This window comes from Vipera berus, assembly GCF_964194415.1.
Source record: "Vipera berus genome assembly, chromosome: 3".
Classification (NCBI taxonomy): domain Eukaryota; kingdom Metazoa; phylum Chordata; class Lepidosauria; order Squamata; family Viperidae; genus Vipera; species Vipera berus.
Genome location: NC_138204.1, coordinates 207,600,608 through 207,615,578, shown reverse-complemented (window position 1 = coordinate 207,615,578; position 14,971 = coordinate 207,600,608). Strand labels below are relative to the sequence as shown.

The following is a 14,971-nucleotide window of genomic DNA, read 5'->3' as shown; positions in this document are numbered from 1 at the left end:
AACATAAACATTCTGTGTATTTAATTCACAGTTATTTCATCATTTGGCTCAAGTAATCTTTTTGGTATTTTAAGAACGTCTTTTTTTCCGGATCCAATTTCTGTTCGGATGCTTTTTTTTTTTTTAAAGGATTAACTGCTGGACCGTTGGGAATGCTAAGTCTATCCTTGCAAAACTGACACAAGTAATAATTACCTTTCAGAAAATGTGAGCCGACTGAAAAAGCTTGAGTATTTAAATCTGGCTTTAAACAACATTGAAAAATTTGAAAATTTGGAAGGTAAGATTCTTCAAAGAACGTTTCTTTGGGCAATGCTTTTTAATACATACGCATCTGTTTCGCAAAAAAGGCAGTGTCTTTATTTTTCTATCTGTCACATCCAGATACACTGGTGCCTTCTTACTCAACTGCTTTGAAACTCATTGCATTTGGTACTCAGTGCATTTTGACACAAACATTTCATCCTGGTACTTGTTTGTTTGCTACTCGACACACAATCTAGAATTGTCAGTGTCACCTGCCTTGTGACTTGCTACATTATTCCTTATGGGAAAAATTTGTTTGGTATTCATTGCAACTCCCGGAACCAGTTAACAATGAGTACCAAGGTAACCCCGTATACAGTTTTATGACGATTTTGAGAGTGAACCCAAAGTTTTAAGAGGCCACTTGCAGTCCCAGAGCAGCAATAATAGTAATAATATCCCAGGTCCTTGGGAAGGACTCAATAGCTGGGTAAAAATGCCAAATCCAGTTTAAATATCTGGCTGACTGAGCAAACAATAATACTATATTTAATTTATATGTTGTGTGACTCCCAGTGATTCTGTCCACATCTAGTTAACCAGCATACTATGAATGTGTGCATCCTGCATAATTATAGTTTAAATTCAGAAACAAATATTTTTGATTTCATAGGCATAAAAAAACAGGATGGGAAGAAGCTGCTGTTTCTGATCACATATTATTAATTTATGAAATGCACTGACTATCCAAATCCGCAGGGATGCTAGGCAGGTCACGAAATATAAAGGAGAATTAAAAAGTAATATAAAATTACATTATTGTCTTGACATCTGACAGTTGTAAATCACTTTCCTGTTTTTGCACTTATAAATGTTTAAACATTTACATCTCCTGCTTTATGAGAAAATGTTTTATGACTTGAGAAGCAAATTTTAATCATTTTTAAATTAATGTTGCTCATCCTTTTAGCATCTGATATTTACTTCCGTGAAAAGGATGAACAAGGAAGAGAGTCAGTATGATGACTCTGAGATAGATGTGTCTGTTAATTAAATGTAGAGTTGATCATTCTATTTCAAAAGCCCTATTTAATGTTCAAACAGGTTGTGAAGATCTGCAGAAGCTGGACCTGACAGCCAATTTCATTGGAGAATTGTCTAGTGTCGAAATACTGAAAAATAATGTACATCTTGAAGAGCTCTTCCTTATAGGAAATCCTTGCACTGATTTTGACGGCTATAGGCAGTTTGTGGTTGCTACCCTACAACAACTCAGAGTATGTCTTATTACATTGAATGGATTATATTAAAATAAAATTTAATTTAAATAAATAAATTTGAACAACAGTAGCCCCCCTTTACGTCAAAGGGAGAAATTTAACACTCTTATGCAAACATATAGATAAGTACTTTATAAAAAGTAGTAAAATCAGGAAGTTAACATCAAATAAGAAAAAAACAAACCCGTACTGTGCTGTGGTCCTTTATTAGGGAATTTATTACATTTTACTTAAAAGGATTTATTGCAGTTGTGATATGTATAGGATTGTATAGTCTGGGGAATTCTGGGAGTTGAAGTCAACAAGACTCTAGAAAGAGTACAGAGAAGAGCAACAAAGATGATTAGGGGACTGGAGGCTAAAACATAAAAGGAACGGTTGCTGGAATTGGGTATGTATAGTTTAATGAAGAGAAAGGGGAGGGGTGACATGATAGCAGCCTTCCAATATCTCAGGGGCTGCCACAAAGAAGAGGGAGTCAAGCTATTCTCCAAAGCGCCTGAAGGCAGGACAAGAAGCAACGGATGGAAACTAATCAAGGAGGGAAGCAATCTAGAATTAAGGAGAAATTTCCTGACGGTGAGAACAATTAATCAGTGGAACAATCTGTCTCCAGAAGCCATGAATGCTCCAACACTGGAAGATAATAATAATAATAATAATAATAATAATAATAATAATAATAATAATAATAATAATAATAATAATAATAATAATAATAATAATAATAATAATTTTATTTGTATACCACCCTTCTCCCGAAGGACTCAGGAGAAACTTCCTGACAGTTAGAACAATTAACCAGTGGAACAACCTGCCTCCAGAAGCTGTGAATGCTCCAACACTGGAAGTTTTTAAGAAGAGACTGGACAGCCATTTGTCTGAAATGGTATAGGGTTTCCTGCCTGAGCAGGGGGTTGGACTAGATGACCTCCAAAGTCCCATCCAACTACTACTACTACTACTACTACTACTACTACTACTTATTATTATTATTATTATTATTATTATTATTATTATTATTATTATTATTATTATTATTATTTATTATTACAATAGGAGAAAACCTTGTCATGCCTTCCAACCCATTGCTCCTCTCCTGCAGATCTTACCAGCCACAAACACTCCTAATGAGAGAGGCAGCTAGCATATGCAGAAGTTCATGCAGGTTTGGGCAACTTTCGAATTAAAGGATGAAGCGTCAGTAGGATTATACAGGTAGTCCTCGACTTACGACCACAACTGAGCCTCAAATTTCTGTTGCTAAGCATACTTGATTTTACATGTGATAACAGCGGCAAGAATTATATTTGCACAATACTAGAAGAATGAAGAAACACCACCAGAAGAAGAAATAATTAAAAAAAAATACCGGACTGCGCGGAACAGGACAGACTGACTTTAAGGTCGAAAGAAAAAGAAGAAACGGAACATTTTCAAACTCGGGACCTATTTTATCAACAGAGAAAAAATTTAGGGATTAGTTATTTAATTTGCATTAGTGAATGAGATACTCAGACAACACGTTTTGTTGAATTGATTACTATTGAATTCTGTTAAAAAAAATAAAACTTTATAAAAAAAATTCTGCCGCTAAGCGAGACAGTTATTAAGTGAGTTTGTCTCCATTTTACGACCCTTCTTGCCACAATTGTTAAGTGAATTGGTGCAGTTGTGAAGTTAGTAACACGGTTGTTAAGTGAATCTGGCTTCCCCATTGACTTTGCTTGTCAGAAGGTTGCCAAAGGGGATCACATGACCCCGGGACACGGCAACGGTCATAAACATGAGCCAGTTGCCAAGCGGCTGAATTTTGATCACGTGACCACAAGGATGCTGCAACGGTCACAAGTGTGGAAAACGGACATGTCACTTTTTTCACCACTGTTGTAACTTGGAGCCATCACTAAACAAAAGGTTGTAAGTCAAAGACTATCTGTATTCAGTTATGTCATGCAAGGAGGTAGGAACAATATTTTCACATTGTTTTAGGAATTTTGTCTTTTTCTGGGAATGGGAAATCGTGTCTCAAGATTTGATGATTCACCATTAAATTTTGGTAGGCCCCAGCTAAAGAATTCCTCTAAAAATGGAATTAAAAAGAGGCTTGGGTGTCTCCTGAGAATAATACATCTCAGTTTTTATTTTTCCTACACCTTTTTAAGAATCTGTAACTAAGGAAGGAATCATGGAGGGTGCATTTGCTTGACAATTTATTCCTAAAATTGTGTCAAAAAGCCGTTCACGCTTACATGCAAACCATCAGCGAACATGGTCCTGTCTCTTTTATCACATAATATTTTTTAAAAAAAGTTCTCCATCCTTGCAACGCATGTGATTTTATGATAATTTGAGCTAGAAGAAATTGGAGTTTAATCAATTCATTCATTTAAATGCAATTTTTTAAAAAAGAATAATTTCGTTAAAAAAACAAAGAGGGATAGATTTTTTGTGCAGTTTATTGAAATATAATTCTCTCTCTCTTCTCCCCCCCTTCTTTTTAAAGTTTTTGGATTGCAAAGAGATAACACGGTCCGAAAGGATTCAAGCTTTACAGAACTACCCTGCGGTAGAAAGAAAAATCCACGAGCAGGAACAAACCTATCTCCTGAAAAGAGAGGAAGAAAAAAAAGAGGCAGAAAGACGGATGCTCGAAAAGCAGAAGGAAAGGAAGGAGGAGAAGAAGAAGAAGAAAGGACAGCATCCGGGGTCTGATAAACAATCACGCACAGATGTTAAGACACCCCTGTAGGTGCCTCTCTGGTTCATCTGGGACAGGAAAAAAAACAAAACACTTGAGTGTAGAAATATATTTTTATCTTCTTTATTCAATTTTCAGTTATTTAATTTGTATGGCCACTCGTCTCACCAAGCGATTCTGAGTGGTGAACAAAATTTAAAAAAATAAATAGCAAAGTTAAAATACTTCACGAACACTAAATTAACTATTTATTTATTTATTTATTTATTTATTATATTTATATACCGCCCTTTCCCGAAGGACTCAGGGCGGTTTACAGGGTGATTAAAACAAAAAATACAAAAGTTAAAAACAGTTAAAAAAAATTATATCCGTCCCTGAACAAATAAAACCCCAATTAAAATTAAAATTAAAATTAAAATTCTCAGCCTGGGCCAGAGAGCTCGAAGAGCCAGGTCTTCAGGTCCCGGCGGAATGAACGAAGATCGGGGGCAGTCCTAAGCTCCACTGGCAGCTGGTTCCAAAGGGCAGGCGCCCCCACTGAGAAGGCCCTATCCCTGGGTGTTGTCCACCGGCAATCTTACCAGCGGTACCCTGAGAAGACCCTCCCTGTGGGAGCGCACTGGACGAAGGGAGCTTGATGCCGGCAGCAGGTGTTCCCTCAGATATCCCAGACCCAAGCCATTTAGGGCTTTATAGGTCATCACCAGCACCTTGAATCTCACCCGGAGGGCAACCGGAAGCCAATCCAGCTCGCGGAGAAGAGGTGTTACATGGGAGTATCGGGAAACCCCCATCACAACTCGCGCGGCCGCATTCTGCACCAGCTGAAGCCTCCGAGTGGTCCTCAAGGGCAGCCCCATGTAGAGAGCGTTGCAGGGAGGTCACGAGCGCATGAGTGACTGTGCGTAGGGCATCTCGGTCCAGATAGGGTCGCAACTGGCGCACCAGGCGAACCTGGGCAAAAGCCCCCCTGGTCACGGCTCCTATATGGCCTTCAAAATTGAGTCGTGAATCCAGGAGGACGCCCAAGTTGCGAGCCCTATCAACGGGGGGTAACACCTCACCCCCCATCGTTAGAGGTGGAATAGTCTGGTTAGCCCGAGATGCCGATATGCACAGCCACTCAGTCTTGGCGGGATTGAGACGAAGCCTGTTTCTCCCCATCCAGACCTGAACCGCCTCCAGACAACGGGACATCACGGCGAGGGCATCGCTGGGTTGGTTCGGGGTGGAAAGAAAAAGTCGGGTATCATCAGCGTACTGATGATACCCCACCCCAAAACCACGAATGATCTCACCCAGCGGCTTCATATAGATGTTGAACAGGAGGGGCGAGAGAACCGACCCCTGAGGAACTCCACTATGAAATGGATCCCTTCACATGCTCAGGGTGCCACGTCCGGCTACAGAATCGGGTATTGAAGGACTTAGAAAAAATCAGCAGGGTAAGGGTCGTCCTGATCTCCGGTCGGAGAATGATGGATGCTAGGGCAGAATACAGTAGCGGCCAAAATTGTGGAAAACCTTTTTTGGGAAAAGTGTATTTTTGAGGTTTCATGGCTAATAACACCACTTTCCCCCCCCCCCCCGAGTAGTACCATAAAATTATACATCAGTGGCAAGATAATTTAATCAAGAATGTAATGCAAGAAAGTTTTCTTCAATTATCTGTACTGTATTGTGTGAAAAGTTATAGCCAAATAACCAGAAAAAGGAAGCACAACTTGCTTAGGTTTGATATCAGGTAGCTTTCCTTCATCTGATTGTAGCCAATGAGCATGGGTGTTTAGAGAGCCAATCGGATGTCATCTTGTTTCGGCAATGAGCCAATCAGATCACAGTAGGATTTCAGTTATTGATGTAGTGTATTGAAGCTGAGAGGAGGATATTTGTCAGTGTGTTAGGTCAGGAGTAGGCAACCTCTGCTCTTTTATGACTCATGGACTTCAACTCCCAGAATTCCTGAGTCAGCATAGCTGACTCAGGAATTCTGGGAGTTGAAGTCCATGAGTCATAAAAGAGCCGAGGTTCCCTACCCCTGTGTTAGGTGATCGCTATCAAGTGGGTTGGGTTTTTTGTGTGTTCTTTCGTTGCTTGTAAAACGTAATAAAATTAAAGTAATGGTGCAAAGAGTTGACTAGTCGCCCAGAAAGCGATGTAAAATAGTATTATTAAGTGAACAAGGCTACAGTTATAAAGAAATTAGAAGAAAAATTGGTGGAAACTTAACCAAAGGTGGCATACTGTACACTTTTCCCAAAAGGTTTCCACAATTTTGGCCACTACTGTAGGCACATCTCCTACACACCTTCCAACCTGCATTCCTTAATTCAGGAGTCCCCAAATCCCAGACTGTGGACCAGTACCGGGCCGCGGCATGCCAGCAACTGGTCCACATAAACAAAGAAAGCCCCATCCACAGGATGCAGGAAACACACAAATCTATGCCCCCTTCGGTCCGCGGAAAAATCTTTGTCTGTGATCACATGATCCCCGGGACACTGCAAGCTGTCATAAATACGAACCACTTGCCAAGTATCCAAATTTGGATCGCGTGACCCTGGGGATCGCAAGTGTGAAAAACGGTCATAAGTCACTTTTTTCAAGGATGTTGTAACTTCGAATGATCAGTAAATGAACTGTTGGACCACCTGTATTATAATAAGCTCTTGCTTGTATATGGCCTTACGTTTTTGCACTTGGGAGATAATTTGGAATTTTGGAAGCCGGTTGCAAGCCCTCTGTCAGGATAGCTGATATGGAGATGTCTGAGCCATCAGAAAAATGGCTCAGGTTGAATGAAAGAAAATGTTCTCTTCTGTCATGGTTAGAACTTAGCCACAGACATCACTGTAGCTCATGGCTACAGTTTCATGGCTAGAACCTAGCCACCACCATCACCGTAGCTCATGGCTACAGTGTCATGTCTAGAACTTAGCCACCACCATCACCGTAGCTCATGGCTACAGTTTCATGGCTAGAACTTAGCCACCACCATCACCGTAGCTCGTGGCTACGGTGTCATGTCTAGAACTTAGCCACCACCATCACCATAGCTAATGGCTACAGTGTCATGTCTAGAACTTAGCCACCACCGTCTTGGCTAGAACGTAGCCACCACCATCACTGTAGCTCAACTTTGCCTTCCTGCTGCACAGTTTCTGGGCAAGGAGGCCCACTTCCAAACAAAGCACCCAGATGCTTTGTTTTGTTTTATTAGGACATTATTTGTAGAGTCCAGAGTCATTCTTGCAAACAGAAGTCATGCTGGAAATTGATGCTTTGCTTTGCAACAGACTTAATTCCTGATTCATTCAAATGGAACCCGTAGGGTTAGGGTCAGAGGGCTGCTCTCCAACAGGTCCAGATATGTGGCTGGAGAGCAGAATTTGAAGTGGATAAATAAGTGTCCCAAGATTTATTTATTTTTTTGCACGTTACTTTCCAGCTACTACTCTGTAGAAGGAGCAGTGAACCACCGGAATTCTGAAGAAGGAGATGAATTTCGTAAATTAATACTGGAGGACGAGGATGAAGACCGTGACTTTTGGGATGAACCTGTGCCTCACACCCCAGAGGCTAGGCTAGAAATTCACCAGTATCTTGAAGAGAAAAGGAAAGAAAGAGAAAATAAGTATGCATAATTTCTATATATGACATAGACAGACAGACAAGACAGACAGATCTAATCCAATGTCTTACTTTAATGTTTATTTCATGAGAGACTGTAAAGTGCTGCAAAGCCACATCGCCCGAAGCCTTATCTAAAATGGCTGCCGTTAATGACTGAATTGGTAGCTTGTACTAAGTTGTTCAGTTGTGGTTTGGTGAACACACTGCAGTTGACTAGATTCATAATAACCTACTAAGCCTTAGTTTAGCTCCAGTTCTGTTAAGGACCAGAGTTCAGTTTCATCAATATTATGATTTCATTAAAGATTTTTAAAAAAGCAGAAACATACCATTTGTGGAGGCCATTGTTTTCCAATTGTCCAGTAACATTAGGATCAATCAGGGGACCTTCATAACAACAGCATCCGTAGAGCAAGGTTTGCCGATTATATTTTATTATGTTTATCATGATAACCTGAATATTGTAAAAAAACGAAGATCTCAAACAGGCTGATTATTTTAGAAATAAGCTAATAAGAGACAAGGAAACAGATAGGAATGAGATACGAATTTGCTACCCAAGGATCAAATAAGCTGAAGGAGCCATTACCCTTGTGTTGATCGTACTTGATTTGCTTTCCTAAAATACGCCATCACATCAGCATTCTTTCAATACATTAAAGCAAATGGGATTTTTTGTGTGTCTTAAAATTGAAGGCTTTGTCATCTTTCTGCTGCTGTCTTTGCTACCTTGTGGAAGGAATAAAAGCACAAAGTGTATCAAAAAAAAAAACAACCCATTTTTTTATTATTTTTTAACAGAGAACAAGGAAACAAAGAGAAACCTCCGAGGACTTTGATCACCCCAGAAGGAAGAGTTTTAAACGTAAATGAAGCCAAGTATGTAAAAAGAGATAAGCAATTCATGAACCATTTTGAGCACTCAGATTGGTTAAATAAAGGGCAGGCGACCCACTTCTTTTCATAAGCTAAATGAGGAGGAAAACATTTTTTTCCCAATTTTCTCCCCAAGTTTAGATATCGGCCCTTTGTTTCAGAATCTGTCCTGTGGGAACAGAAGCCCAAAATGCCAAGATGTATGATCAAAGCCTTAACCCTCTTGTATATGTGTGACAAATTTTCACACAGGTTCAAGAGGCAGGACTTTGAGGACGTACCCTGGTCCACCTTGATGAGATGCCCTTGACCACTCCCTTGATTGTGGCACTCAGCCCTGGGTGCTATTGAACTCCACACATAGGCTTCTCTTTTCCTTAAAATTCAAATTAGATAAATGTTGCTGCCCTCCACTCTGTTTTTCATATGGCCCAAATTAATTATTAAAACTAAAAGGCCTGTGAAGTAATCTGGATTCAAAGGGGAAAAGGTGATTAACATCATATGTAGATGTATTTACTTACTTGTTTATTAAATTTATATGCCGCCTATTTCACTGGGTCAAGTGACTGTATGGCTTACAATAGTATAAAACCATAGATATCTCTTTGGGAAGAAATGGAGGTAGTAACAGATATTATTTTCCTGGGTTCCAAGATCACCGCAGATTGCAGCTAAGAAATTAAAAAATGCTTGCTCCTGGGGAGGAAAGCTATGGCAAATCTAGACAGCACACTAAAAAGCAGAGACATCACCCTGCCAACAAAAGTGCGTATAGTCAAGGCTATGGTCTTCCCAGTTGCAATGTATGGCAGTGAAAGCTGGACCATAAGAAAGGCTGAGCGCCAAAGAATTGAAGCCTTTGAACTATGGTACTGGAGAAGACTCCTGCGAGTTCCTTGGACTGCAAGGCGATCAAACCGGTCAGTCCTAGAGGAGATCAACCTTGACTGCTCTTTAGAAGGCCAGATCCTGAAGTTGAAACTCCAATACTTTGGCCACCTAATGAGAAGGAAGGACTCACTGGAGAAGAGCCTAATGCTGGGAAAGGTTGAGGGCAAGAGAAGAAGTGGACGACAGAGAATGAGGTGGCTGGATGGAGTCACTGAAGCAGGAGGCGTGAGCTTAAACGGACTCCATAAGATGGTAGAGGACAGGAAGGCCTGGAGGAACGTTGTCCATGGGGTCGCGATGGGTCGGACACGACTTCACAACTAACAACAACATAGATATCTCCCTTTTTGGAGCCCAATAATCCCTTAATTCAAGGTAGAGTTGGGGGAGATGGGATGGAGCTGAGCATTTACTGGCTGGATGCCCTTCCTAATGCCTATGCAGAGTTCACAGCAGACATTTTTTTCTTTATACCCTAGGAGAGAAATATCTGCCACTACCTAGGATTGAACTCTCAACCTTCTGAATGGAAGGCGAGCATTTTCTCCACTAGGCCACCACATTCTTCCAGATCCAGCCCGCAAAGTGGTTTCATGCGGCCTGCGAAGCCATCCTGGAAACAGTGAGGGAACGGCCCCCACTGCCTTGGCCCTGGTCCAGAGACCCTCCTGCCAGAGACCCTCAGATCTGTCCCATTCCTGCCCAGGCCCCCATAGGCACCCTTGATGCGAACGATGTAGAGCTGGCCACGCCCACCCAGTAGGCCATACGCACTTTAGCCACGCCCACCCAGTAGGCCATGCCCACCCAGGCCACACCCATCTGGCCCCCTGAGGGGAACCGCAATGCTGATGTGGCCCTCAATGAAATTGAGTTTGACACCCCTGCCATAGATATAAAAACACAAAAAACATTAAAATTAAAAACAGTTAAATAAAAGGTTAAAACCAAGAGCATGGACAATATGGGGAGGGACTTTTGCCTCTCACTCAGCTCCCCCTCCAGCATAGTGCAACTCCACCGGGACCTCCAGCCAATTGGCAGAGCCAGATTTTAAGGCTCTTCCAGAAGGCAAGGAGTGTGGGGACTGACCTCAAGTTCAGAAGGAGAATATTCCATTATTATTTTTTTATTTCCAAAATTTTTCTGTTCTTTTTAACCACAACTAAACGTACGTTTAATCTTTTGATGTTCCATCTAATAAATCAGATCGTCTAATCCAGGGGTCTTCAAACTTGGCCCTTTTATGACTCATGGACTTCAACTCCCAGAATTCCTGAGCCAGAGTGCCTGGCTGAGGAATTCTGGGAGTTGAAGTCCATGAGTCATAAAAGGGCCGAGTTTGAATACCCTTGGTCTAATCTTTTAACCAGTGCTTTTTTTGTAAAAGAAAAAGGTGCCGGAACTCACATGTCATACAACCTGCCTTGCCTACTCTACAAGTTTCCATCCAAAAAAGGTGCCGGAACTCCGTTCTGAGCGTTCTATGACAAAAAAAGCCTTGCTTTTAACTCTATTCAAAACATTTTTTAAAAAAATTATCTGTTGGAGTTTTCTTAAAGTCAATTACATTTAAATATCCAAAACATTTCCTTTATATTAACCATCCCAAACATTTTTATATGTCTCATATCAAAAAACAAAGTAAAAAAGAAAGAAATTAAAAAGAAAAAAAATACTATATTACTTGGGGGTTTCACCCCTTTTAAGCTAAAATTCATTTATATCCAAACTCTTTCTGGTTTTTTCAACCGTCTTCAAACAGATGTTTAATTTTTAAATATTCCCTCTGATACATCCCATCATCTAATTTCTCAATTCTCACTTTAGCCCTCTTCTTTTGCCAAACACCTTTCCCGATCAATATGGTCCATTGAATCAAAGGGTCTTTCCGTAGACCTGCAAAATGTTGTTGTAGATATAAGAGGCAAATCAAGCAAAATGTCTCTGCAGAAAGATTTTGCCCAGAAGGAGAATATTCCAGAGAGCAGGGGCCACGGCAGAGAAGGCTCTTCTCCTTGATCCCACTAGCTGAAATACTTTGACCAACAGCGTCTTCTGCCAGCATGAGTGGGGCAGGCCCACCCCATTGCAGCAAGGCGGTGCCTCAGATTAACCTGATGGATGCCCACATGGGGTCAGTCAGGAGTGCCTTAAAGCAGGTATTGCCTTTTCCTGTGGTTATGTGACAGCTGCAAAGGGAAGCTATTGCAAAAGAAGGGGGAAAAGGACACAGTAAAGTCTTTCCAGCGAGCGTCACGTGTACACATCCGTGTGCCCTCGGAATTGCAGGTCGCCTTTTGAATCCGAGCTGTTGCACAGTGCTAAAATACAGCACCAACTTCAACGCCATTTCAGGAAATGAGGACAACTTCTCAATGTGTGAAATGACGAATAGCAACAGGAAAAGAGACATTGCTGTCTGTCTGCAGGATATCTCAGGAAACCGAGCATTTTATCAACAACTCTACACCGTGCTGGAGAAAAACAATAAAGTGACAGTTGCACAAAATAGAGCTGGGGAAGACAAACGAGTCTGTAATGGCTCAAAACTTTATGTTGACGGATGTTGTGATTCAGTGTCAGCCTGTGCTCCCAGCAGCTGAGTCTGAGGAATCTGAGGAGGAGGAGGAGGAGGAGGAGGGGTTTGAAGAGCCTTCAGTGTCAGAGGGAGGCTCTGATGCACTGCAGGACTCTCAGCCTGGCCCTTCCAGTTGTGTTCCGCATGAGGCTCAGCTGTGTGAGGAGGAGGTGTCGGACTCAGAGGAGTCACAGCTGAATCTGTTCAGAGACGCTAGAAGCAGAAGGCAATCCAGCAGAGTAGAGCAGAGAAAATCAATGAGGCAACTCAGTGAAAGGAGGAGAAGGCATTGAGAAGCCACACCTTGGGACAGATAATAAAAGGGGAAGGTGAGGGCGGTGCTGGTTGCTGAAGGCAATGCTGGTTGCTGAAGGCAACCGTTTGTAGACATTCAAAGAGAATCCTGGTCTGTTCTTGCTAATCTGTTTGACTCTTGTTTGTTGACTCTCGTTTGATGTTTTGAATCATTTATTGAAGAAAATATTCTGCTGCTTTTTTTGTTTGAAAGACTTTATCATTTTGGAACCGTAAATTTGGGTTGGGTTTTTTCCAGCCTATTAATTTGTCAAAAGGAAAAAGGGGTTGTCCCTGTCACACAAACAGGGCTGGAACAGAACAATGGATGGGAATTACACTTGTGACAACTGAGAACACGGCTGAGGGAGCTCTATAGAGCTCCAGCAATTTGAATTGTCAATAGAGTTGTCTTTTGTTAATACAGGGATAAGCACCGTTTGGGAGGGAGGCCTCAATTCAGCCTCCTGCACCTCCGAGTGGGGGGGGGGGCGGGCTGCTAGTGATACTTGTGAAAATGTCACCGGCAGCGTGAGATGGACATTTTTAATGGATAGAAACTGTGAATGGATTTGTACCGAGACAGATTTTGGTGTGAAGCACCGAATCTTGATTTCACGTTGTAATTTCCAAGGCTTTCAGAAGGGAAACAGGAGCTGCAAGGCTATCTATCATCAGTTTGAAACAGTTGCTCCTCCCGAATTAGAAATAAAAGATTTAAATACGTGTTAAAACACCAGAGCCACAAGAGGAAACCCACCAATCAAATAAGTGGAAAATGAGGGTAAATTAGTGTGAGGGAAAAAAATGTATTTATTTGTTACGTCCAAAGTGTTTTTCTTAGCTATTTAAAGGAATAAGGTAAATTCTGAAAATTGAAATGGATCATTACGTTTTTTGTTTTTTGTTTTTTTAAATAGGAACTCTTAAATTTCCTCCCTGGTAGGTTGGTGATGTAAGACAACACAGCTTTTGTCTGGAAACTAACACACACGCAGAGAGACATAGAAAGGGAGAGAGAATGATAATGTGCATGGATAATAATTAGTTTTTCATTTAATGTTAACTTAATTAGGGTTTTTTTGGCCAGTAGATGTCTCTCTTTCAGCACAAATGTGTAGCTTTGAATTACATGGACCTTATGTCATTTATCCCATCATGTTTCAACTTAAAAACAGTCCCGGACTTCGAACATTATCAGGTTTTTAGATTTTTGCAAACCTACTTGGGGAAGGATGTGTATCTTGCTAACTGCTATATTGTCACCTCTTGAATACAAAACAACAATCAATGGAAGTTTTGACTCTGCCCTTCATCCAGTCCGGTCTGTAATGCCCAAATCTTGCTTGCTATTATTTGCTAGGCTTCCCTTCTCCCTGGAAGAAGATGACGAAAATAACCGGTTCGTTTTGGATCTTGCCATTTACAGGTCAGAAGGGTTTGTTTTATGGGCTCTTTTTCTGAGATTGTTTAGGGAGGCTGTTGATTTTATATTTGGCTTTTCGTTCACAGCCTGAAGAGGGAAAAAGGGAAAAAAATTGCATTAAATAAAAGGTGGTATTGGATGCAGGTTGCACACCATCTTTTGAACTATGTCCATGTCCATCACTCTGCTTTTCATGAGAGCTCAGGGAACAGAGAGATGCTAAGCTAAACGATCTCCACTCTTCTCTTTCAGACATTTGGACATCTCCTTCCTTAACGTGGATGTGCAGCCTACTTATGTCCGGGTAACGGTCAAAGGAAAGGTTCGTATTATTTGTCATTATTGCTTTGAGTCTTTTTTTTCCCCAAAGCCTATTTCATTTGGATTTGTTTTGTCTTTATGATGTTGGCTTCCCATAAGGAGGCCAGCACTGTCATTCTGATCCTGCTTGGTTGTAAGAGAGACACTGAAGAGGCAGCGAGGCGATCATGCCAACGCCGTCCTAGGCTGCATGACCAGAGGGGTAGAATCGAGATCACTTGAAGTATTAATACTGCTTTATAAACCTTAGTGTCCAGTTTTGCATCCAGGTTTTGGTCCCCGTGATATTAAAAAAAGATACTGAGACTCTAGAAAGAGTGCAGAGAAGAGCAACGAAGACGATTAGGGGACTGGAGGCGAAAACATATGAATAAAAGCCTGCATCACTGGAGGCTTTTAAGAAGAGACCGGACAGCCACTTGTCTGGAATGGTATAGGGGGTCTCCTGCTTGAGCAGGGGGTTGGACTAGATGACCTCCAAGGTCCCTTCCAACCCTGTTATTCTGTCATTCTGTTATCGTATACAATAGCCTTTCCCTTCCTAGCGCCTTCTGCGAGTTTCCGACTCTTCCTGATCGGCATTGTGTGAGACCTACGAGTGTTGTGTTGTGGTCCGAGCACTTTGGAGGCGGTCAGGCAGGGCAGAACTGATGGACAGAGGAGGCAAAGCTGCATTCAAAGTAGGGGGCAGCTCGCAGCTAAACAGGGAAGGAAAT

The 14,971-nt window shown here is 41.5% G+C and overlaps 1 protein-coding gene across 1 annotated transcript in view; it reads left to right on the top strand.

Annotated features, from left to right (window-relative positions):
* DNAAF11 (dynein axonemal assembly factor 11) overlaps nucleotides 1–14,971 on the top strand; it is a gene marked incomplete at its 3' end in the record, with an annotated part of 45,024 nt that overhangs the window by 3,732 nt on the left and 26,321 nt on the right. The window contains exons 3-9 of the mRNA XM_081323310.1: nucleotides 203–280; nucleotides 1,351–1,523; nucleotides 4,033–4,274; nucleotides 7,679–7,864; nucleotides 8,665–8,742; nucleotides 13,872–13,937; nucleotides 14,187–14,256. Coding sequence (XP_081179436.1) covers nucleotides 203–280; nucleotides 1,351–1,523; nucleotides 4,033–4,274; nucleotides 7,679–7,864; nucleotides 8,665–8,742; nucleotides 13,872–13,937; nucleotides 14,187–14,256 — 893 coding nt within the window. The remainder of the gene's footprint in view (nucleotides 1–202; nucleotides 281–1,350; nucleotides 1,524–4,032; nucleotides 4,275–7,678; nucleotides 7,865–8,664; nucleotides 8,743–13,871; nucleotides 13,938–14,186; nucleotides 14,257–14,971) is intronic.